Source organism: Notechis scutatus, chromosome 1 (genome assembly GCF_049901735.1).
Source record: "Notechis scutatus isolate UNSWTSFEM ecotype Mainland chromosome 1, rNotScu1.2, whole genome shotgun sequence".
Classification (NCBI taxonomy): domain Eukaryota; kingdom Metazoa; phylum Chordata; class Lepidosauria; order Squamata; family Elapidae; genus Notechis; species Notechis scutatus.
In genome coordinates this window covers 85,166,359-85,192,263 of record NC_142009.1, presented here as the reverse complement: position 1 = coordinate 85,192,263, position 25,905 = coordinate 85,166,359, and the positions used below count along the sequence as shown (strand labels likewise).

General features: G+C 36.0%; 1 protein-coding gene across 8 annotated transcripts in view; it reads right to left on the bottom strand.

The window, feature by feature from the left end:
* Window positions 1–25,905, bottom strand: part of SYNE1 (spectrin repeat containing nuclear envelope protein 1) — a 292,109-nt gene that overhangs the window by 6,519 nt on the left and 259,685 nt on the right. For 5 of the 8 annotated variants that reach the window (XM_087969930.1, XM_087969935.1, XM_087969945.1 and 2 more), the window contains 15 exons: window positions 22,439–22,626; window positions 21,097–21,247; window positions 18,131–18,313; window positions 17,831–17,968; window positions 16,036–16,227; window positions 14,696–15,026; window positions 13,469–13,537; window positions 11,276–11,418; window positions 10,200–10,326; window positions 8,662–8,873; window positions 7,360–7,560; window positions 6,425–6,553; window positions 5,443–5,655; window positions 3,544–3,636; window positions 979–1,037 (listed from right to left, as the gene is read on the bottom strand). In XM_087969930.1, coding sequence (XP_087826056.1) covers window positions 979–1,037; window positions 3,544–3,636; window positions 5,443–5,655; window positions 6,425–6,553; window positions 7,360–7,560; window positions 8,662–8,873; window positions 10,200–10,326; window positions 11,276–11,418; window positions 13,469–13,537; window positions 14,696–15,026; window positions 16,036–16,227; window positions 17,831–17,968; window positions 18,131–18,313; window positions 21,097–21,247; window positions 22,439–22,626 — 2,429 coding nt within the window. The remainder of the gene's footprint in view (window positions 1–978; window positions 1,038–3,543; window positions 3,637–5,442; window positions 5,656–6,424; window positions 6,554–7,359; window positions 7,561–8,661; window positions 8,874–10,199; window positions 10,327–11,275; window positions 11,419–13,468; window positions 13,538–14,695; window positions 15,027–16,035; window positions 16,228–17,830; window positions 17,969–18,130; window positions 18,314–21,096; window positions 21,248–22,438; window positions 22,627–25,905) is intronic. The other 3 variants (XM_087969959.1, XM_087969939.1, XM_087969964.1) reach the window with 3 other exon arrangements.

Below are 25,905 nucleotides of genomic sequence, written 5' to 3'. Positions count from 1 at the left end.
TCAAACTGGCGGCCCACAGGCTGGATGCATCACGCACAGGCCACGCCCACCCCACCTCCGCGAAGGGGAAAAACATCACAAAATGACACATAATGGCAACGTGTTGCGGCGAGTTTGACACCTGTGTCCTAGAATATAAATGTGGTTGTACATTTTGGAATCTTCATTCTAATTTGGGTCATGCAAGAAAAGAAAGCCAGGAATGAAAAGTAAATTGTTGATTATAAAGAGATAAAAGCACACATATTTCACAACAACGGAATGCAGAAGCACTGTTAGCTGCAGGCAAGACAGATTTCTAGACAGGTGTAAACACTGAAAGCTTCATTTGTTAAATCTGCTTTTTAGTAGCTAGGTAGAGGGTGCCTATGCTTCTTTCAGAATGTCCTAAGTAAGCAAGATTAAAGCTGAAGTAAGGATGCTGGCTTGGCAAGGAAGCTGTTTTAGAGTGAAGATGTGTTTCTGCCATACCTTCATTTGCCATCTTCATTTCAGCTTCTGAAATTTGGTTGGGCTCATGAAATTTGAAAGCCCACAAACGGAACAAAACTTTGAGGAATATAAGTTTAGGAAAAGAATTAAAAGGGAGTGTTAAAAGCATTTTTATTCAGGTCTGTGGGTTTTTTGAATTCAGATATGCTGTTTTGACTTATCGCCTGCTTTAATTTAATCTCTAGAAACAAAGAGGATGATAAAAAATATTTTTTTGCTGTTAATCTGAGAATGGAATCTCCATTTGTATTTTAAATGCAGTATCATGAATGTAATACCAATGTGTTGGAATGTATCTAAAGAATTTAGATAAGGGATATTTGCTGGAATAAGCCAAAGTTAAAACTAAGAGCAATTTTACTGTTTCAAATCAGATTTTGACTGGAGGAAAAATTAATAATCATAGAAAAAAATACTCAAGTTGTTGATTTCCATCATCCTCTCGGAGTTCTAGAACAGAGTGCAGAAACTAGGAGAATAAGGTACCTGCTATGCGGACTGCTGACAGAGGGTCCAGGCTGTGAGACATTACATTTGCCTCGTGGCTGTTTGCAATGAACAGGGGTAAAGAAAGAAGAATGTTCAGTCCAGGCAAATAAAGACAAGCTACTGATGAAATCAAACTAAAAAGAGCAGCAAAGGAAACACAAAATCAAATGAAGGTACTAATTCCCATGAATCAAGGAAACTGGCTTTTCTTTTCCCACTTTTAATTGAACGTGAAACGGAACGTACAATGTAAACTTAAAAATGACATTCTAGCTAGCCAATAAAGCAATATATACAGGGAAATGCAATGCAGCTTTCTGTTTTAAAAACGTATGGGAAATATTTTTGTCTACTTTACTGTTTAATTTTTAAAAATATATTTTTTTATCTTGTGTCAACTTTAGAAATTGATTAAATAAAGTTTCAGTCTTACACTACCAATATTGTATTTCTCATAATTGATACAGTTTTTGGTCCAGTTTGATTATGGTCCTGGCTGTGCAGAAGATGCTATAGACACAACATTAGCAGAGAATTGGACTATCACCAAAGTGATTACAGCTGGCAAGTAAGGGAAGAAGCTGTGAGAATATCATAATGGCTAGGTTCACATATAGCATTAAACAACAAACTACTGTTTATAAAAATGTAACTTGGAAATATTTTTCCAACAATTATTTTGTAAAAGTTCCTTGCTCTAGTAAATTAATAATTCTTTTCATGTTAATGAACATGAAGCGTATTTACAAATATTTAACACAATTAAAAATAATGACTTAGGAACCACAGCTGTTGGGATTTTTGTAGCTTTCTCTCTTGAAAAGCCAGTGTTCCTTTATATTCTTAAACAAGTAAAGGCACTGAAATCAATTTTGGGAGGCCATAATGACAGAACTAAGATATAATTTGATAAGAAAGCAAATGAAAATTGACAGTTCTGTAAACATTAAGGAAAGCTGGATAATAATTAAATAAATAAAATAATAATGTTAAAAAGGAGAGAAATTAAAATCAAGTGCACTCCAGGAGTCAAAGTGAGGCATAGGACAAGATATACTATAGTACACGCTCTTTATTTTTGGGAACAGAAAAAGAAGAGTGGAAAGTGGCAGGAGCTGCAAGAAAAGGAACTGAATATTGTGTAAAACACAAATTGGCACACTTGGAATAGTATTGCTATTCCTTGTAAGTGTGCATGTGTGGACTGGAGGAAATTTATGTTTTTATGAAGAAAATAGTTGGTTTCATGACTAACGTAGCTTGTTTCCTCTCCCTTCAGAGACATCATTATTTAATGGTGAGAATTAAAGAATAGCAATTGTAGTAGGTTTGCTCAGGTTTCTAATTTTCTTTTCCAAGAACACGAAGAATCTAACTTTGTACTTCAAATGCTGCAAGCATTCTCTATCTGTATACAGGCAGTCCTTGCTTACTGACTGCCTCATTTAACGACTGTTATATCAGTGTTTAAAAAATATGGCCGATCCTTTCATTTATAACTGTCACAGTGTCCCGCCATCATGTGATTGCCATTCAGGCACTTCACAACTGATGCGCACTTATAATCGTTGCAGTGTTCTGCAGTCACCTGATCACCATTCGTGTTCTTTGTCACTGCCTTAGGTCACGCTGAGTTAATTGAGAAAGCAAAAATGAAACCATAATTCATAATCATGTGATTAGCAGCTGAAGCAATAAGTGACAGGGTCGCAAGTCTCAATTGTGATTGCTAAGTGAAGACTACCCGTATCCTGAACTTGATATAAATAATAAAATTACTTTCTTTTATCCTCCAAACTCGAATCACTTTCCTTGTGCTGCTCTTTATCAAGACCAATCTTATTGTATTTTCAGTCCATCTCTGCCAATATCACCATACTACTTTCAGCTCTTACAAGGTTCATTGTATCTCACAAGGCCAAGTGTGTGGGAGGGACCATTTGCATGACTGCTGTTCCAATTGACCAATATTTGTAAGCTTAAATTCGGGCCACATCTCCCAAGACCAGAGTACGGTGGCTAATCCCACAGAGTTGTCGCCTCCCAGGTTTCTGCTTTGAGCAGTCAGCCTCAGAGCCAGAACTCTGAAAAACGTAATGTACAAACTTCTATTGTAATGTTTGCTTAAACTCAGGTTATGTGTTGATTGGTTATTGATGAACTGGTTAAACTACTCCAGAATAAAAAGTCAAACAAAAACCTGAGCAGTCAGTTGTAGCAGTTGTGAGGCAAGACAAGCCTTTGAAAAGCTTCCATCCCTTAGAGCTGTTCTTCTCATTCAAAAGAAGTAGCATATTGTGTATACACCTGCTACACTTTGAGTCCTGATTTTGTTTATATTTATACAGAATTTAAAAATTCTGACTTGATGCAGGGGAAAAGATGTACAAGGTTAGGAAGCAGCATTTTTTTGGGGGGGGGATGTCGGGGGAAGGAATTATTCTGGTCTGGTGCTTTTCTTGGGCGGGGTGTATGAGGTGTATAAGACTTTTCACCTTGGCTACAGCTATCTGGTGCTTCCACCCAAGAACTGGGCAAAAAAATAATCTGGCATGACATTACCATTCTCTGTCGGCTTGGAGTGCTTCTTCCAGATACTGGACTGAGGGAACCTGATGTGTCCAGTTCATCAGCAGAAGACCATGAGGATAGGTCCTGAGTGGTAGTTATTGTACAGTTACAAAACAGTTATAATCATCATCATTAATCATCATCACCATCTTTAACTGGCACAACAAGTGAAGTTTTCTGGGTGGTATTCAATTTAAAAACATAAACCAGTAAAACTATCGTGCATGGAGAAATAAAAAAATTCTTCATCTGATACCCCTTGGAAGAGGAACAGTCTCTCTTCCGTCACTGCTCTCTCCAGGTGCTTTTTATTCAATAGGAACACTCAGATCAAAACCTTGGGATACAGAGAGGTACCTATGAAAGGAGACAGCAGGACTCAAAATATATATATATATATTAAAGGGCTTCAGAATGATGGGAATGCATGCAAAACACCTCTCTTCATTCATGTGGGCAGCCACAGGGGTTTTTTTTTGTCCTTCTTTTTCCAGGATGCTTCGGAAGTTTTTCCTCACTCTCTTTCAATCTGTGTACATGCACATTCATTTCACTTTATCTTGGAAAAAAACAGCAAAGTAGCAGCAAATCAGAGGCACAAGTCTATTTTTTTTTTTTTGCAGTGTGACCCTCTGTGGCAGTCCAAATTGCACACCTGGTAATGTAGGGGAATCATCTCTACAGGGAAACAAGGTTAATACCACTCAGCTAGCTAGATGACTCATAATTAGCATCTCTTGTCTTCTTTGAAATAATTTTAGCTTACCGCCCTCCTTTAGTGGGTATCTAGTGCTTACCTGTGTTGAATGAAAAGAATAGTGGTGGATGTCAACACTATAGGTAGTCCTCAACTCACAACAGTTCGTTTATTGACCATTCAAAGTTACATTGGCACTGAAAAAAGGGATTTCAGACCGTTTTTCATAGCAGCATCTCCATGGTCATGTGATTTACGTTTGGATGCTTGACAACTGGTTCATATTTATGATGGTGTGTCCCAGGGTCATGTGATCACATTTTGTGACCTTCTGACAAGCAAAGTCAATGGGGAAGCCAGATTCACTTAACAACCAGGCTACTAACTTATCAAGTTAGTGATTCACTTAACAACTATGGCATGAAAAGTCGTAAAATGGGACAAACCCAATTAACAATGTTTACACTTAACAACAGAAATGTTGGGCTCAATTATGGTTGTAAGTTGAGGACTACTTGTATTTGGTGACATTCCTGCATCATACCACACCTTTCAACTGTAACAGTTTATAAAGAATATGCAACAAGTGTAAGAAAATTGATCACACAAAAAAGACATTTAACAAAACATAGCTGTATGTCATATAGAGCAAAGGGGGAGAAAGGAGAGTCCATTAAAGCCAAATGTCTGCAAAATGGTGAATTAGAATTTTAGAGCACCAAAATATACTTACAGATAAATAATCTCATTAATCATGGTGAATACTCATTTTGAAGGGAAAGAGCTAAACACTGACTTTGTTCATTATTCAGGGAGAAGTCTCTTATTGCTTGAAATTTAGGCAGAACTCAAACCCAGCAGATTTTTGTCTATGCAATCTAAATTCTTATAAACCAAGTTCTATTAAACCAAGTTAGCTTGGGAATATATTAATGAAAGTGTACTTCCTTTCCATGAGCTTCCTTGCCAGCTGTGAATACTAGAAATAAAATTTGTCTTTACAAGAGGTAGTAAAAGAAAGATAGCATGATACCAAAGCATGATAATACTTTTAAGGTTTACAGATTTTAACATGAGTAGTACATGTCCAGAAAGTACAACACAATATGAAGGCATATGGTAGCAAAAATGCAAATTGGAAAGAAATTGGCTGTTGTCATTTGCCATGATTAGAAGGTCATAAAAAGACTTACCAACTGACTGCTTGAAATATCTAGAATCTTCTCTAGTTCTTTAATGTGTCGTGTCACATCTTTCAGGAGCATTTTTAGTCGGTTTCCAATGACATGGACCTTTTCTTTGGCTTCTAGACAATCCTTGCCTTCAGCATTGACTAACAGCTGGCAGGACATGTCTTGAAGAGAGGCCACTTTTAACTGAGATTCTAAAAGCTCACGCCGTATTTGCTGTTGGGAACAATGGATGAATGAATTCTTTATTGGCCAAGTGTGATTAGACACACAAGGAATTTGTCTTGATGCATATGCTCTCAGTGTAAATAAAAAGAAAAGATACATTCGTCAGGAATCATAATGTACAACACTTAATAGTCATAGGGTACAATAAGCAATCAAATCATACTAGGAAACAGTCAATATAGATCGTAAGGATACAAGCGACAAAGTTACAGTCATACAGTCACAAGTGGGGGGATGGGTGATAAGGAGTGATGAGAAGATTAACAGATATAGTAGTGCAGACTTTGTAAATAGTTGAACAGTGTTGAGGGAACTATTTGTTTAGCAGTGTGATGGCTTTCGGGGAAAAACTGTTCTTGTGTCTAGTTGTTCTGGTGTGCAGTGCTCTATAGTGTCGTTTTGAGGGTAGGAGTTGAAACAGTTTATGCCCAGGATGTGAGGGGTCTTTAAATATTTTCTTTTTGACTCATGCAGTATACACAAAGAAAGGTGAGATATTTTGGGCCTTAAAACAATGTATAAGAGGTCAAAACGAAATTCATTTTGCAAGAATAACAATTTTTCTGGTCTGATATGAAGGGATTAATAATACCCTGTGGGGAATAATTTAGCACATCTTTCTGGGAAGAAATAAAGAATTAGCCCTAACCAATAAATCCCCCAAACAAGATTTGATACTGTCATTTATTTCCCCATTGATGTCACCTAGACATCCCTAGACATCTGCTTATATTAAAAAAAAAAAAAGGGATACTACCATGAGAAGCCTGTGATGATCCTGTAGGGTATCAGAGTCATGATTTGGATTGATAGGTACTATTTCGTTTTTTCTCCTGTCAATGTTCTCCAGCCATAATAATAAGCCATGGCTCATCTCATGGAAATCCTAAAAACAAAGGGTAAGAGTATAATAATGCTACCCAACTCTGTCATCTGAGACAGTTGTTCCTGCAATTTCTTGTTTGCCTCACTGTTGCTGGCTGTGGGAGTTGAAGTCAACAAACCTTAAAGTTGCCACATTTGGAGACCCCCATTCTAAGTTATTGCTTAAAATGTTAACAACTAACTCTATGCTTGCATCTCTTTTCTCCCCTTAAAATTTATTTTAACAAAACACTTTCTGATGTATTAAAACCGTAGGTCATTGTAATGTCTGAGCTAATAGAATTCCTGCAGGCAAAGAGTAAACCAAGATTTGCAATACTGGTTTACAATGCTAGAATTTTAGAGGTCACAGTAAGCCAAAAAGTATTCTAAACAAATAAATATTTTTAAAAAAACAAAAGAAAAATACATAGATGTGCTGTATGTCATTTTCTTGATAGTCCAGGCTGTGATTTGGAGAACGAGACTATGAAGATAGTCTGGGAATGGAACATAACTTATCTTAAATAGGTTTGAGCTTTTATGCTGAATCCTGTTGTTTTTTACAGCCTGGAGTGAACCACTTTTTTTTTTTAAATGCTGGACCCTATATAAGGCTTGGTACTCTTCCAGTTTGCTAAGTGGTATCAGGAAACGGTAATTTAATTATAATTGAAATCTTACAAAGGCTACCTTTCAAGGAGAAAAACAAAATATCTTTTAAAGAGCATCTCCAGAACATTTTCAGAACAAGCCATGATTATGTGCATACCTACTGAGCTACATCCAGCACACCAAGAAGAAAGTTTTGTAAAAGCCAGAACAGACCTGACATTGCATGAGAGCACTCTGTAGGGAGCAGCGCCATTCTTCTAACACAGAGCAAACATGGTCCCAGCGCATGTTCATCTGGGATAGTTGTTCCTGCAGATTCTTGTTTTCCTCACTGTCCGACTGCATGAATTCTGAACTGCATAGGTTGATGGACAAAATGATGGCTTTGCGACTATCAACAGCCTTCTGCAGCTCCTTGAAAATAGCAAGGTAGGTGGTAGAGAGGAAAAGAAGATAGGGGGGAAAAAAAACCTTTTCAGAAAACAAACTTTTCCATCTCAACATTTCATCCATTAAAGATAGTAATATGTGTTTTTTTTCTTAATTAACTATGCTATATTTTTTTAAATTATGTTTGACAGCTAGGTAGTAATAGGCACTTCTTAAATCTCTTACTATTAGGGCAGAATTCATAACAAACTAATATATTGTTTTATGAAGTAAAGCCTATAGGCATGGCAGTATGTGAAAAACACCTTGGCAGACATCCGGCTTAGCCAGGGGTGGGATTCAAATTTTTTAACAACCGGTTCTGTGGGCGTGGCTTAGTTGGTGGGTGTGGCTTGGTGGTCATGTTATTGGCTGGGCGTGGCCAACTCAATATCACTCACATCGAGGCACGCATCTCCTCATCTGGCCTCTCATGATTGTGGGGATGCTGCAACAGTTGTAAGTGTGAAAAATGGTCATAAGTCACATTTTTCAGTACCATTGTAACTTTGAATGGTCACTCCACACAAGCAAAGTGCCAGCAAAGGAAGGGAAAAAAAACTCCAGAGAAGTTCCTGAGAACCAAGAATGCCAAGAATGTAATAAGGGTTACGGAGAGGCAGTTTCTGTAAGCAACACCAGAATGTTTTCTTCCTGCCTTCCTTACAGGATTAGGCCAGTAATTTCTTCTAACAACCGGTTCTCCGAACTGCTTAGAGTGTTAACAACCGGTTCTAGCAAATAGGTGCAAACTGGTAGAATCCCACCCCTGGGCTTAGCTTATAATTGGCCTATTAAAGATTATGTACACCTGAAGAAATAGTATTGTTTCAGCAGCTTCAATGCAAATTTAGGAAATAATTTTGCAAAGCAAGCTGCTAATTTTCCTTCATAAAATGAGGTGGTCTGAAATTCTAACAATGAAGCATTTAAAAAAAACACCTTTGGTTTTAAAAGGTAAAATCTCCTCCTTAATCCATTTCAGCTTCTGCTGACTTCTGGGAAACATCCATGAAAGGAAATTATATTTATTCTAATAAATAAACAAACAAGATAACATTAAAACAAATTCCAAGTGAAACCTACTTTCAGTTTTTTAATCCGGAATTCAATGGTCTGTATGTCTGTGCTAAGATCAAGGCAACACAGTTGCTCCAATTCCTCTTCAGTTTCTCCCAGCCAAACCCAGATGTTGTTTAGGTCAGAACTGAACTGCTGCCACTGTTGAAGATTTTGCTTCATTCTCAATTCTTTACTTAAGGCTTGAGCCTGAATTAACTCCCATCGATCAATCACGCCTAAGGGGGGGGGGAAAGATCTTGATTTATAAAAGTCAGTTCTTAACTTTATGTCCAACTGAACTTCCCAAATATTTCATCACACTAAGAATGATGAAGGCACCAGAATGAGTTCCCATCCCTGCCTCTCCTACTCTCTCTTCTGGCTTCAGTTAACCACATGAGTAGACAGATGACATTCAGCACTATAATAAGAACAGGAGCAGAGGGTTATCATAATAGCCCCTTCTACCCTGTATCAGATATTGGCTGGATCTGACCCAATGGTTATGAAGATTCCTGAGTTTTGATCCAAATTTAAGCTCAGAGGAGCATAGAGTTAGGAATAGTACCCATACGAAAAGTTACTCTCCCTCATATCTATTTATTTAACCCTAAGAAGATGGAAAATTATCTGAAGGCATGTCTCCTTATCCCTTATATTTAGCTCTCCAAACTCTCAGGTTGATGTGTCTTTTCCACATATCACAGGGTAAGCAATGAAACAAGGCAAACCCAATTTCTAAAGCAAAATCTACTGTCACTATCTTATACTATTAATAAACTGTTTATCATTAAAAAATTGTACACCATGCTATTATTACCATAAGGCATTCTAGAGGTATTATGGAATGTTCAATCTGACCAGATTATATCAATTTCTATTAAATTAAGTTTTAATATTTTATTTACAACCAAAATACTACATTACCACAATAATTAGTTTAGGCTGGGGGGGGGGGGGAGGGGTTCAAATTCATTTTCAATGAGTTCACCTATATTAATAAGTCCAACTTAATCCAGAACTGAGTAAGATTCTAGAATAGTAATACTATCAAACCACACTAGACTCTTAGAAAATGAAAAAAATAACTAATTTACAAACAAAAAGTGCTGAACAGAAAACATTTGTATATACAAGTGGATCAAGTTCTGAATCTGCTACAGTTCTTCTGTTTCCTCTTGTCTCCTGGATGCCACTGATTTTATTAAAAGAAGAGATAATATCCCAGGTATAGGTATATTCTCAACATTATTTCAGAAGCTAGTTAAATATCTCCAACTGTTTTCCTGATAAAAAAGAGTTAAGTTCCAAGCACATTGAAGTTGCCTTAGTGCTATAGTGCCTCAAAGTGATTAGAAACATGCTGTGATTGATTCCCAGCTGATCTCAAGGTATGTCCCATCAAATGGGACCACATATCTAATCTCACCATAGGTCTTAGTGGAATACAACAGGGCTAGAAAAGAGAGGGAATTCAGATGTATGGATAGTACCCTGTGTGCATAGTAAATCATTAACACTTGTTTTCATACTTTTAGGTGGGAGGTTTGAGTATTACTTACCAGATGTTTGTGGCTCTGTATTGTTCAGGTTAATAAATCCAGATAGCTTTTCCTCTTCTTCTTTCAGTTTATGTTCAAGCCGCCTTACTGAATCTATACTCCTGCTGCATTCGCCCAGGAGCTTCATCTGTTTTTTAAAAGAATCCCCCAAATAACTTTTCAGTAGCCATCTTTCAAGGCAAAATACCATTTTAGTTGTATAGAAATTTGGGGTTTAGTCACATTTTTGATAATTATTTAATATACATATTAAATAATTATAATAATTACATATTTCTTGGATAACTGCATTGGTCCTATATGACAAACATTAAATAGAAGGGGCATACAATGCATTGAAAACACACAACAATTACAATGAAAAAAATACAGTGTTCTTTGCCAATTGTTTTACAAACTGTTTAACTAGATGAAACTCAGAAGATTCATTATAAGAATGTGTGGAAAATTATTTGTATGGCTGGGTTGAGGATGAGCAAAACAGATGAGATATAAATAGCATTTATTTGTTGTATGTATGTTGAGAACCCATTACTTCAGCTAGCATTTGGAACTATTTATCCACCCACCTACCCACCCATCCTGAATAATCCTGGTCCATTTTGCATGTTTTAAGATGGGCTTGTTGCAGAGGTGGTATTCAGTAGGTTCTGACCAGTTCTGAAGAACCAGTAGCGGAAATTTTGAGTAGTTCAGAGAACCGGCAAATACCACCTCTGACTGGCCCCGCCCCCATCTATTATCTGCCTCCCGAGTCCCAGCTGATCCACTGGGTCTTCTTTTGTTGCCCTGCACAGGAGAACAGAGCTGGAAAACAGGTTAGTGGGCTGGGGAGGCAATGGAGATTTTGTAGTATCCTTCCCCTTCCATGCCCACCAAGCCATGCCACGCCCACAGAATCGGTAGTAAAAAAATTTGAATCCCACCACTGGCTTGTTGCCTGTGATTGCTTATGCCACAATTAATTTGTTAGGATTTCAGGACTTCACATTTTTTTCTTAGAGGTTACCATTTCTGTATATCAAGAAGTTTACTTTTACATCCAGCCACTAGGTGGCAATGCTCATAGTACTTACATATCCTTTGTAGCTAGAATCTAGCTCAGGCCCTGTAGGGGTTTTACTGCGGATTATATTCTCCGTTTGCTGTATTTGGAAACGACTAGTGTCCAAAGCTTTGTCAAGCTGCCGAATATGTGTTTCCAAGGAACCTGGTTCTCCTGCAGAAATTATACAAATGAGATGTTATCAACTTGAGCAGCTAAAATAGCACATACAGATAAAATGGAGAGTAGGGTTAATTAGGTTAGGAAGCATGACAAAAGTTGACTGAATAGCATGCCTGTGACAAATTAAATCTATAAGTAATTTGCAAATGGGTCAGTAATTGAGGACAAGTGATTTTTTAAGGCGAAAATATACATTGTTGACCAAAGCAATCCATTTTTAGAAATAGCTCTGTACAGAAGGCAAAATATTCTACTGGTATTATTGCATCTTCTGACATTTTTAAAGTATTTGTGGTATCTCACTAGGTAAATAAGGAGAGTGTGAGAGAAAAAAACTACATTCTGTTTTCCTCTCAAATAATTTCATATCTCCTATACATTGTTGCAGGCTGTAGTAGTATATATCCCAGATGAACATAAATGGTTACTTTTGGATAAATTACAAAAAACAAAAAACAAAAAAACCCAACAACCCAGAAATTTGAATGATCCATTAATTTTCTTTCAAATTCAGAGATGGTATGCTTCCTTAAGTCTATTTCTAGTTTTCTAGCATGCAAGGAAAACAGAAAGTCCCAAACCCTGAATATTTGCATTTTACAGTATATGTCTATATTTTACAGAGGTTGTTTTTTTAAAAAGTAGAAAACTAAATGGCAAAGCAGCAAAAATGACTCCAGGATACATATTTGCTTTTTTAAAATAAAGACATAGCACCTTCCTTTATTATAGCCATCATCAGAAATATTTGGAGAATATTAGCATTCATATTTCATGCTTTTTAAAAAAAGCCTCTTCCAGAATAAAATCCAGTTATATCCACTTCTCCGCACAGTGGAAATCATTGGAGACACTAAATCCCTCTCTTCAGAAGCAAGTTCCAAATAGAAATAGCAAAACTGAGGAACCACAGAAAAGATGTGATGTCTATGCGGGGATGTAAATGAGGGAGGAGACCTTGCGAGATCAGCTTGTGTGATGTGTGATGCCATCCAATATTTTCAAACTGTACAAGATAATCTGATAATGCAGAGAGAGGAAGCCAGCCTGACACTACAGGTAGTTCTTAACTTACAACTACAATTGAGTTCCAAATTTCTGCTAAACGAGGCAGTTAAGTGAGTTTTGCGGTTTTGCCCCATTTTACAATATTTTTTGTTTTTTTGCCACAGTTGTTAAGCGAATCACTGAAATTGTTAAATCCATTGCAGTTAAATCAATAAGTGACTCCAGCTCTCTCCACTTACTTTGTTTGAAATCAGTTGGGATGGTTATAAATGGGGATCACATGACTCCAGGACAGGACAAATGTGGGTAAATACAGGTCAATTGGCAAGTTCCTGGATTTTGACCACGTTACTATTGAGACACTGCAGTGGTCTTAGGCAGGGTCTTCAAACTTGACAGCTTTAAGTCTTGTGGACTTCAACTCCCAGAATTCCTCTTCCAGTCATGTTAGCTCAGGAATTCTGGGAGTTGAAGTCCTCTAGGCTTAAAGTTGCCAAGTTTGAAGACCTTTGGTCTTAGGTGTGAAAAATGATCATAAGTCACTTTTTTCAGTACTGTTGTTAACTTGGAACAGTCACTAAACAAACAGTTACAAATCAAGGATTGCCTGTATATTCTTTCAGTTCCACCTATATATCCCTTATTGGCCCTACAAAATCTGCCTTATAGTACAGCACAATAAAAATGTATACAGTTGGTGATATTAGTTATTTCTCATCTGAATCTAATACAATATACTGATGCATTTCCCCCCAGCTCACATACTGTGAGACAGGGATGTTAGCACTACTGTATTACTCTGTGTTATACTTTAAAAAAAGAGAGACCTCAAATTTTGTGAGCCAAATATCCAACTGGAAGCAACAATGTTTTACAAGGTACTTTTTATGTGAGGAAATAGTTTTCAATTTGCTGGTGCATCTGAGTGAATTAGAGTGATCGGCTACATAATGAATAAAGCAGCAGAAGTGTTAAGAAAGCTCTACTAGAGATATTTTAGGATTACGGCAATTTTAGGCTTTTTAATGCCTACCACAGACATTTTTGAGAGCATTTTCAGTATGTTTTATATAGGCTTCAGGGCTCTCAGGAATCACTACATCTGCAAAGATAAAACACAGCCATTGATTCTTAGCAATCATTATTGAAGGGAATCTGTGAATTTCAACAGAAGATAATAATTTATCAAGTTAATTTTACATTTTGCTTAGAGGACTGAAATTAATCATAGTGTCTGGTCTATATCTAAATAACAACAACTGAATGAAAAACTGCTGGTGACCTTCTACCGCTGCACCATAGAGAGTATCTTAACTTCCTGCACCTGTGTAGGGTTTGCCAATTGCACAGTGGCAGATAGGAAAGCACTCCAGAGGGTTAATGTCGTTGCCCAGAAGATCATTGGTTGCCCTCTCCCCCCTTTGGAAGAGCTTTATAGCTCCCGCTGCCTTAAGAAAACATTCTCAAAGATCCATCTCATCCTGGGAACCCTTTTTTTGAACTATTACCATCTGGCAGACGGTACAGAATAATAAAAACAAGGACAAATAGGCTGAAAAACAGCTTCTATCCCAGGACATTAACTCTATTGAATTCTACTGTATAGTGCAATATTATCAGGGGTTTTCAATTCAATGTGTGGAGTGTGAGGGATGTGTGTTTGTGTTTATTTTCATAGTCATAAATTGTACACTGAAGATGGTATTTAATTTCATTGTACGAGGTGAAATGACAATAAAGTAAAGTAAAATGCATACAATACAAATAATAACTAATTATAGGTCCAATTATTTTATCTAAGTCAAATGTTTTCTTGAAATGTATCTTCTCTCCTTTTCCCTAGAATTGTAAAGACTGTGCAATGTGCAATGTCACCTAATAAATCCATTTTGATTAAGAACATTCTGGTTTAAGGACAACTACAGTTAAGAACGAACAGAGCCTACTACAGCAAAATTTAATTACAAAATGATTCAAGTTAAATATGCAATGGTTCAAGTTCATTGCACAGTATATCAGCTTACATACACATTTGGCTTAAGGACAGACCTTGGAAATGGAACTTGTTCTTAATCTGGGGGCTGCATGTATCTCAGTAATACCTTCTGTGTGCCAGTTGGAGAACATTAGTTAAGATTTTGAGAGGTCAGAAGTGGTCCTGTAATCTTGCATCAAACGTCTCAAGCATGAAGGCCGGTTGAAGAGAGATGGTCTTATTTAAAAAGATCATGAAGCTCAAACATCTGTTGAAAGATTTTACCTGCTAGACTTGTAGCACCTTGAAGATAAAAATCTTTGTTGTCCCTCGCCTCTTCGTCAGAGTGAAGGGCTCTTGAAACTGCGGTCTCCAGGTCACGACTCAGATCATAGTCATGATCCCATTCCAAGGGAATGGAATCTACACTAGCTGGTGTATCCCGTCCTGACCTTTCACTTCGGTGTGGCTGGGGAAGAGACAGCGAGAGAATGGAGGATGGATGCGGGGAAAGGACACTGTCTGCGGATTTGTCATGCCAGGGCAGGTCTGAAAGATCCGCTGATTCATCCAACTCCACTTCACGATCGGATAACTCATGCTCATCATCTGTGAGCTAGAGGGAGACATTAAAACAATAATGAATGCTTTCCATGAGGAGCCCTTCATTTTCTAGATCAAGAAGACAAAAATCTCCCTGCATGACATCCATTCTTTCAAGATTAAAATAAATAAATAAATTGAAAGACGTAAGTTGGAAAAGCACCAGCTCTTTTTTCTTTCACGCTTTGCATTTTATTATTACACATTATTACTTTAGGCTGTTTTCTAGATCTCTTCAGTTTGCAGAACCACTTAAAAGACTGGGGGGGAAAAGACTTAATGTAAAAATGTTTACTTCCTCACAAAAACATGGGCAATGTTTAGGATAAATGGGTAGCTCAGATCTTATATCTACATGAAACTTTAAAGTGGCATCTTTTAGTTAAGAGGAGTGACTTTTTTTTTTTTTGCAGTGTTACTTTTAAATAGTGGATGGGGGTCTTTAAAGAACAATGTGAAGGTGTAAGAGGCTTAATGCATCTATTTTGTGCGCCCCCCAAAAAAAAAGTTCAATCAAAAATATACAGTAGCGGCACTGCCAGACTTCAGCAGTGTAATTTGGAGATGCTCAAAGGCAGTCCTGCAAAACAAATATGGCTGCATGCTACCTGCCAAGTAGCTTTGTAAGGCCCGCCCACATTTTTAAAAAAGTCACCCTCTCCTGAAAGGAAATGCTACCAAGCGCCTCCAAAGCCTTCAGGCCTCACTGTGGCCTCCAGTTTCAGTGCTTTTACTGCTTTGTACCTATTGAACAGCTGAATAGTGCTACAGTTATTCCTATGTGGCTCATGATTATTTTTCATTTATTAGTCTGGCTCTTTTTCCTCTTCAATTTGTGCAGGCCTACCCTAATGAATGCAAAAAAAAAAAAAAGGGGGGGGGGTTGAAGGACCTGCACTTAGGATATGAGTTATCCAAAACAGCTATAACTCTGTAGGTCTGTGACCCCTCTTCAGAGTCTATGATGATGTCTAAACATTAACAAAGTGTGCAAATATTGATATAGCAAAGTTAACACTTACTGGAAGACGAATTAATTTTTTGTGGTATCTTTCTACTCGGCCAAAGACTTCGTGGCAATAACGTCTCAGCTCGTCCAACTCTTCCTCAATGACAGCTGCATCTAAAGGCTCACTCTTTTCTAACAGTTGCTCACCCTGGGCAATGATTTGCTCAATTTTGTTGCTGTTCAGGGATATCTCCTGTTGAAAAGCCTGAAACACAATGTGTAATTTATTATACAAGATGTAAGAAAAGTCAGGATCCAGAGGCCAATCACTATATTGTATGTCTATGGAGATTCTCAGTCATCCAGGACATGGCTGTTTCAAAGGTGCTTCATTTTCAAGAGGTGACTAGATTTTCTGGTTTACCAGAAAGTCTACTTGCCTCTTGGAATAAAAGCACCTTTGGGGCACTATTCTGTATATTTTATTAATTAATGTTTTCCCCAAAATATCTTATGTCACATAAGAGAGGAACTGTTTAGAAGCAAAATCTAAAGATTTTAGAAGAAAAAGGCAACCTATGTATTAATGTAATTTATATAATACATTATTTATGGAGTCTTCTTTTTTCAATGGGGACTGACCATTGGTACATGCTGTATATTTCTGGTACATATATTTATTTTGTCTCTAGCAAAGATTTCTACAGCCAGTCCTCACTGGGTGGCTACATCATTTAGCAACTGCTTGCAAATATGACAGTATTTTTTAAAAATTACAATCACTGAATACACTTAATAAGCAAACGTCATGCTCCTGATCACAACACATGCTCAAGTGACTTGCATAGATGTATGTGAGAACTTTATCTAAATATGACAGCAGCAACCAATAGTCATCGCAGTCTCTCTCTCTTTCTCTTAGCCACGTATTCACTTAGTGACTATTTAGATCCCAATTTAAAGAACAGATTGCAGCTGCTGAACAAGGACAGGGTGCACTATGGATACTGTAGAGAATAAAAACAAAGCTGGACATTGATTATTTTTATGATGAACCCAAATGATGCCTATATTAACATAATTATAAACATAAACACCCCATAAAACTATCAGCTTGAAAAGAATTTTGTAAAGCATACTTCAATAGTTCAGTTTTGGGTCATGATCCCTTCAGATAGTAGTGCAAAGGATATAATTTTATAACAGGTGGCAATATTTTACCTGTTTTTAGTCATTTGCTAATCTTTCTCTCATCATTAAGGAATCAATGACCTAATACTTGGAATCAAAATGTTCTTGTGTCACAGAGTGCCTATCTCATAATGACAATGTTACTTGCATGAAACTTAGACACCAAGTAATGAAAGGAATTGTAGTAAATATATATATATAGAGAGAGAGAGTTTACCTTATTTTAAATTGTACAGCTAATTGAAAAGAGTAAAATGTGCTTTAGGTATATGTTTTATTCCTAAACAACAAACTAATTTGAGGCAGAAGATTTGAGTGGCAAACTATTGCTTTACTTTATGATGTGACAAACATATGGTATGAAATGGTTAGGAGGATAAGTTGCAGTGGTAAAGCAATGGGTGAGGAGAAGATTTTCGTAATAAGTTCAGTTTGTTTCAGCTTATTATTTATTTATCAAATTTATATAGCGACCTATCTCAAAATAACTCTAGGTAACACTACTGTAATATTCATACAATAACATTACTGTGTGAAACCTTGCCCATGGGTGTGTGATGAATTTTAAAGCTTACTAATTTTCCTTCATACATATCATGTTGCATAAAAAATTAGCTAATGACAAAATCTGCTCTGTTTTTTTATCATTGTGATTCTCTAGATTTGTATTTCTGTACCTTGAGTTGCTTTATCTTTGCTTGAACATCACACTCTGAGAAGTGTTCAATGTTGGTGAGCTGTAAGTCCATCTCTGTAAGCCAGACCAAAATGCTGTCACGTGCCGTCTCAAATTCTTCACGCTGGCCAATGAAATGCTGTAAAAAAAAGAAAATGTGACCATTCAACTTTTTCACATTAGTACATATCCTTTAGACTTTGCAAGCAAAATCCAAAAATAACAATTAAAACTGCTGTTCTTAAAATTTTCCCTTCAACTGCAGAAACATTGCAATAAATGAATGAAAAGGGAGGAATACTTTAAGTCTGCGGAGGATGGAGATCACTCGTTTTTGCAAATTGTCCCATCTCTGATTTCCTTCGTGGACCATCATCTTGAGGCTGCCAGCAGAATCAGTGCGATTTTCCCTGGCCAAGCGGCGGTACTGTTTGTTGATCAGTTCTAGCTGAGTTAAACTTTCTTGTACTTGACGCTGAAAAGCCTACAAAAAAGCACAGCAGCAAAATAACCCATTAAACTTCAGTCCTTATAATCACTAACTTCGATTGGATTATTATTATTATTGTTATTGTTTTGCTTGTACCTGGAAACTTTTCTATCAAGGAGAAATTATTATCCAGGCTTTTACATCCTGTTTAATACCCCTGTCACACTGGAGAGAAAAATGTGAGTTTTACTTACATAAAAGTTGTGCTAAAGATTATTACCTGAAGTGTATTTTTCCCCTATGCCGAAGTATCTATATAGGCAACAATTTTCTTGAGATATTAGGAACTACTTGATTTATGCAGTACATGAAATCATTGTGCTATACCAACTATTGTCAAACAGGTGCATATTGATACTTAGGATGAAGTAGTAGTACATGTTTCTAAAACATGACATTTGGGAACCAGGCAGCCATTTGGCAATGGCATCACAACAAATATCTTTATACAAATATGTTTAACTCTACTTTGTGACAAATTGCTAATACAATTAAAATAAATTGAATGGATTTCATACAATCTCAGAATAAAAGATAGACATAGTTTGTTAAGTCAATTAGCTTGAATGCATGGTAATGTAATTATATCACATAAAATTAGTCTGCGTAGGTAGACCACAATAGAGAGAGGAAACAGTGTGTACACTCAGGATCTACCAAGGAGAGTTCAGGGGATTAAATGCTATCCTTGAATCACCAGCTGTAACAGAACAAAATAATCTATAGGCACATTCATGGCCATCAACATTAACTCTGAGTTATTTCTGCTCCTTTTTATTAGCAATCAACATGATTAAAATGAAAACAGACATTTGTGCAACAGGTTGCAGCCAAGGACAAAAGGGAGCTATGTAATCTGAAACAGCAAATATCTTCCAAGGCTTCATCTCATAAATGATCAATCAACTCAATTTAAATGTCAGTGCAGAATGTAGAGAGGTGGGGAGATTAAGTAAAAAGAGTCAGGTTGCAGTGGAAATTATATGAAGAATTCAGTTGGACAACAACAACAACAACAACACCTTAATAAAACAAATCTAGAAAAGCAAATCCACCTGTTTGAATCAGTAAGAAAGACTACAGATTTTAAACAAGGAGGCTTATGTTGAATCAACCACATTTGTAATTACATCTGTTGCTAACATTTGTCCAGGGGAATGACAGCTGTAATGTTTTCTACTGTCTTACAATGATACCCTTCTATACTGATATTCTAGTTTGCTCAATTTAATTATACTTTAGCTGAGATTTTTCTAAAAAGCAAACTCTTTCATATGTTTATCACTTTTTACTATTCAAATAAAAACATTGTATTTATTTTTGAGAAATGCAAGGCTTAAATCTGACAACTCTTTTGACTTTGTAAACAACTAAATGTAGATAAAGCATCTCAGTAAGGAAGAAATGTATTAAAGCAAAGATACATTAATTCTTTACAAGTGCTCATAGCATATGCAAAAAAGGAAATGCTCTGTTGTCTATAAAAAGTATCCAGAAGATAAAAAAGCAGCTTTTCTTCCATCAGCCACATTGAAATGTTTCTCTTTATAAACTTTTAAGTGAGTTTTCTTTTATTTCCACTCACTCTATAATGTCTACTGTAGCATGTAAAAATAGTAAATAAGTTAAAAACAAAGTAAATATCTGTCTGAACATTTTTTTTCAAGATGCCTGCAGCATCCACACATTTAGGGAAACCTAAGTGGATAGTTGAAATGCATTTGGATTAAAGAAAATGAAATGAAATACACAGAAAAAGCTCACAGAGGAACACATATTTAACATCTACTAAAATATATTTTATTGAATTTTATTTAGTAGTGTAAATTACATGATTCCTCAGTAACTAAAAGGGAAATGGAATGGAAAGTAAGAATGTTTTTATCCAAGAAATTGATTGACGCATTCATATAAATGGACCTTTGGGTAGTAGCAAGACTAAGTCCTATGTGAACATGATGACAATGGTTTGAAATCATTAAAACAATAAGCAAAAGAAAGGATGAGACTTCAAAATTTAAAAAAATCAATAAAATATAAAAAGGGTATTTTTGTATTGTATACAAAAGGATATTTTGTATGGCGTAAGGATGAGTTCAAGCCTAGGCCATTATCTTTACTCTGAAATAGAAAACAGGATGTATTCATCTGTATAAATTTTATGATTTGGATAGTAATATCAATTCTTTTTATTTCATTTTCCTATATTTTCTCTTTCTGGTGGTCATAATTATATTTTGCATTACATCTATAAACTTTGGCTGATGCAGTTGCACTTCCTTTGTTCTCCTCTGACTCAACTGAAGGAAAGGAAGAAATGAGAAAAACTTCCATTTCCAAGTGGCCTTATGTTTCTTCCTGGGAAGAATGAGCCAGAAAGGGAAACTAAACCAAACAAAACAATAGCCCAACAATAAGAAACACAGGTTCCTTCTCCTTGCTAAAAAAAGAGCAATATGCTGTTCCGTTGGGATGACATCATTACCTGGTCAAAGTCAATTGTATCATTTGTAGACAGGAGCCACTGTCTCCTATGCTGGCTAAATTATAGCAGACTATGGCCTTACAATGACCAATGCATATCAATCAAGTGCGCTAATACATTTTAATTATAGTTTAGGGCAGGACAAACAATTTCAAAGTCCTTTTCTCCAAGTCTGAAGGTAGAATTTGATCTTTCACTAAAATAAAATGAGTAGAGTTACACTAATAAGGTAGAATAAATTTGCTTCTGTGATAGCATCAGAACAGATTATATTTCAAACAGATCAAATCACCTCAAACTTCTTTAGTTCTTCTTTAGCAACTGTATATAATACACCAGAAGAACTAGGGAAAGCAGCTGTCCTTTCAGAAATTTTCAACCAATCTTCAAAGCGAGAATAATCATCCAAAAACTTCTGCCATAGTCTCCAAGTCTCTTCAATTCTGAAACAAAGATAAAAAGAGGAGAGGCTGAATTTCACTTAAAATTATTTGATATCTCATCTAGTTACCAACTGTAATAAAGAAACCATGTTGCCTATTAAAACGTGCCCAAGCAGATAAATAGTGTATTGAACAATACCGACTTTTAATCAAGCTTGAAAGCAGTTTTGACAAGAATTATTTTTAACAAGAAACATAATTCATTGGCTGAATCTAGCTTAAGCTGAATTTATTTATTTATTTAGCGTATGCCATGTCATACGCGGACTAGCAATATAAATGAATTGTCAAGCCATTTCAACTAGATTAGTAGAACCCAATAAAATATAAATGTCAAAAAGATCTATGTTCAAATATTAATGTCTAAGTCATCTATCCATTGAGGCACAATGTTTATATTTTAAAAAAATCAGATACTGGAGCAGTATATGCCCTCAGCTTACAGCCGGTCATGATGTGATCTATAGTGTGACATGGGGCCCCCACGGTCACAATGAGGGGATGATACTATGCCCCATTTATACAGAGAGCCTCAGCAAATGCCATGTGAGGTGCAAATTCTATTCAGGATTATCCATTGCTGACGTGGTAGTTCAAAGCCTGGCACCTTTTTTGTGGGGTTGTTTATTTGTCTTCTATGTCTGCATGTTCAACCACCCATTTGGCTTTCCATAGGGAATCAATGTTAAAATTGTTGGGCAGATGTTGTGGACGTGCCATTGGGGGCTTAAGCTGGAATAAAGTAGTTATGGATTGTTCCTCTTCTAGTTTTTCAAAACCTTATTTGAAATCATATAATTATTTTGAATGTTTCAACACTCCATTGTAAAGAGCTGAACAGAAAAGTTTCAGAACTACACAACTACAGCTGTTTAAATTAAGAAGTTTGGAAAAAATACAAATAACCATTTCTTGCATTAACAAATAACTGTATCTATGTGCCTTGCTTTGAATAAAGATCATATCAGAAAGCAGAATATTCAACTATTTAGATAAATTTTAGCTCTTACTGCAGAATCTCTATGTAATGACGTTTGGTCCATATGGAAGTCACATGATGTTCGATGTAACTTATATCCCTTAACCTATGTAATTTATATCCATTAACAGGTGTTTAATTTAAGAATTGGCTGGATTTTATTCCGTTCTAAGAAAGCTGGAGAATCATCTGAAGTTTTGCCAAATACTTACTTGAGTCGCCTTTCCATTGACATGGCACAAATATTCCGCCATCTTCGATCCAGGTTCCTTGTGGCTTGCTGAATGGAATCACATTCTGTTTCAGTAGCACAAGCATCACAATCATGGAGAAGAACTTCACAGAGATTGAGGACAGATGCAACCCCAGTGCTGTGTTTCTCTATGTCTCTTTGAAGTTCCTGTAAGTCAACAGATAAACTTGTGAATGTGTTAGGCAAAACTGAAATTAATTAATACTCTATGTACTATAAACAAGCAAGGCAAAACTGAAATACAAGTGAAGGAAAATAAAAAGCTAAGCTACTTGGTGGCTAATAAAAATCCCAAATTGTTCCACAAAAATTGAGAATTTTGAGTTAGATTCCAAGTGGATATACTTAAAAATAAAGATTAATGCAATCATGCACACACAGACACATACACACAGGAGTGGGATGGGGAAAGAGAGAGACTAATCATCCCAACACATATTTTTCTAATCAAGTGGCTTATTTATTAAACATAGTAAGATAAAAAGAGTGCATAGATGGTCTGAATTCATAATATTGCTAATGGTGTTCATATTTTTTGTTAAGAAACATTTAGTTCTACCAGGCTACAAATATACTAATTGAAATCTATTGTATTATTGCCACATATCTTTAGGTAATTTCAAAAAGTCTAATATTAATACCACTAATTATCTCTCAGTAACAATTTGCCAACTGCATTTCTGGGTTCCAATCATGGTTTGATGTTGACTTTTAAAACCCTGAATGGAATGAGTGAAAAGGGTTTCAAGGAGCGCTCTCTTTATGACATCCATTCCCAAACAGCCTTAGCTGCGGTGATGAGATTAGTAAAAAAAAGGTTGTGTTAGTAGAGGTAGTGCTTTACTATTAAGCCCTTTGTCATATTGCATTTCTTCAAATTGTGTGCAGTTAACTCCACATTTTGTCATGTTTCTAACCATATGCTTTATTTCATTTGCATCACTGAATCAAGTGGAACAACAAGTAGAGAAAATTACATCATTTCTTTCTTTTTTTAAAATGAAAAAATAGTAACTGGGGAGTGAGAAGTGCTCATGAAATGGCAGTCCTAAAAATGTCAAGACTATTGCTGTATGCTTGACATTCCAGGATGGGATAGGTAGTCTTTGGTACAGGAACAAATTTGGAATTCCAAGAGCTTAGTGGACACATGAATTCACAAAATGTCTGCCATGGATAGCTATGATGTTCATCAGTCTTTTTCAACCCTCCATGGTCCATTACTTCATGACTACATCAATTCACCAAGATTGTCTTTCAATGAGTGTTTCTTTGAATCTTTGTAAACTTATTCTCATGTAAGCAGTGATTGTGTCTAACAACAATCTATATATTTAGGGCAATTGGATAATTTTGCTTCATATTTTAATTAATTCTTTGTTGTTCCTTCTTTCCCAGTAGATCTTTGCCTTGTCTGTTATCATGCTTATCTTGGCAGGAAAGATTCCCCGGATTTTTGTAATTACTTTAAACAAATTTATTGTTCTATTTATTTGAATGTCATTTTCCTTGCTTGTGTAAACTTCATGGTCATAGAAGAGTTTATGTTTCAGGAATTTTCTTTTCTATGTGTTGTCTTTTACTTTCTGTCTTTCTTAGTCAATTTTCAATCTATCAATAGGCATTTTGTCTTCTTATGAACGCTGCATTTTCTAATATTTTTGTTTACTTCATTTAATGATTTGAGTAAATTTCAATCTAGAATTCTTTAGGCATACACTTTATCAAATGCATTTCAGTTCTCTATCTTTTCAACAACAAAAGCAGATGGAATATTACTGAAATTCTATCTTGTCGATCACTTGGTTTATTAAGCTGAAATTTTACAAGTTCAGGACCAAGCTTCAGTTAGCATTAGGTCTTGTTTTTGTTGACTGAACAGAGCTACACCCACTTGTGGCAAATCATACTGTCAATTTGAGTTTAGTGTTGTTTACCCAGCAATATTCATGCATAGAATTGCGTTTTAGATTGCTTGAAAAACAGATCTGCTACAGTATTATGAGTGAATTGTTACAGCTATTTGTCTGTCTCCTACTTCATCTGTATACCAAGATAAAATGTTTCCATTATTCCAGGTTCAAACTTCGAATTTTTATTTTAGTTTAGCCTTCCAGTCATCTTTAATGAATATGACATATGTTGCTGGTTTTGTATCAATGAGGTGTTGCAAATCATCATAGAACTGTTCAATTCCCATTTCTTTGAATCCCTGTGATACTGATTGTCTTGTCCTGCACTTTAAATGAGATTATTCTATCATTTGCTGGAGTGGTAGCACTCATTTGCTGGAGTGCTAGAGGTAGTGCTTTACTATTAAGCTCTTTGTCGTGTTACATTTCTTCAAATTGTGTGCAGTTAACTCACATTATGTCATGTTTCCAACCATATGGTTTGTGTAGCCATAAAATGCTTGGAAAGGGGGAAGGAAAGAGAAAAAGAGGACAATCACAGCAATATAATAGACTCAGTTATAGTTGCGCCAGCAGAAGAAGAGGTTAGGGACAGATTATCATGGAGAACATTTATCAATGTAGTTTCTAAGAATCAACACCAACTTGATGGCACTTCAACAATCAATCAATCAATAAATTATTTTAACATATTTTGTTTAAAAAGCAGCTATGCTATTTCTTATATAATTTTAAGGTCAGTATCCATTCTTGGCATTGCTATTTTGATAACTTCAAGGTTGACTTGGTTCATTGCTTTGACATTCCCTGTTCAACTGTTTATGGGCGTGAAAATTTAATTTTGTTTTTGCCTGTGAGTGAATCAGCAATGGACATCTTTTCACCTTTAATCCAGTTGTGTCATGTGCATATGTGTTATGTCTATTTGCCCTCTGCTTTTCCCAGCAACTGTTTGAACACCTTCTTGCTTGGGGGCCTCATTTTCCAATTTCATTTTTTTAGATATACTGCAGTAGATGACATTTCCTTTTCCAGTGGATACTGTTTAGTCCAATCCTTCTTCAGGAATAACTGCTTGGAAAAGTCCCCTCCTGATAGGTTAATCATAGATTATTGATTTTAAAAAAAAGAGGGGGGGGAGGATGGTGGCAGGAAGCCAGAAGACAAAAGATGTTTGAGAGAAAAAACAGCAGCTACCTATTTTACTGGCTGCAGTTCAGGTTGATAAAATTAATTTTACAATTGTGCAAAACTGTGGATACCAGCCAGGGGCAAAAGAATTCAGGAGCAAATTCACTAAGAGGTGAGATCCACATTTGGAAACCCTTTATCTTAATTAGTTTGTTATAAATCACTTGGAACAGTTTTTAATAATGTATTTTTCATTTACAGCATTAAAAATGCTGTTGAAATCTACATTATTCATGCTTCCTGACTTTGCCAGCAATGTGAGATTTAACTACAGTTGTAAAACTTGGAAATGCACTGAATATAATTCTCTAAAGACTAATGA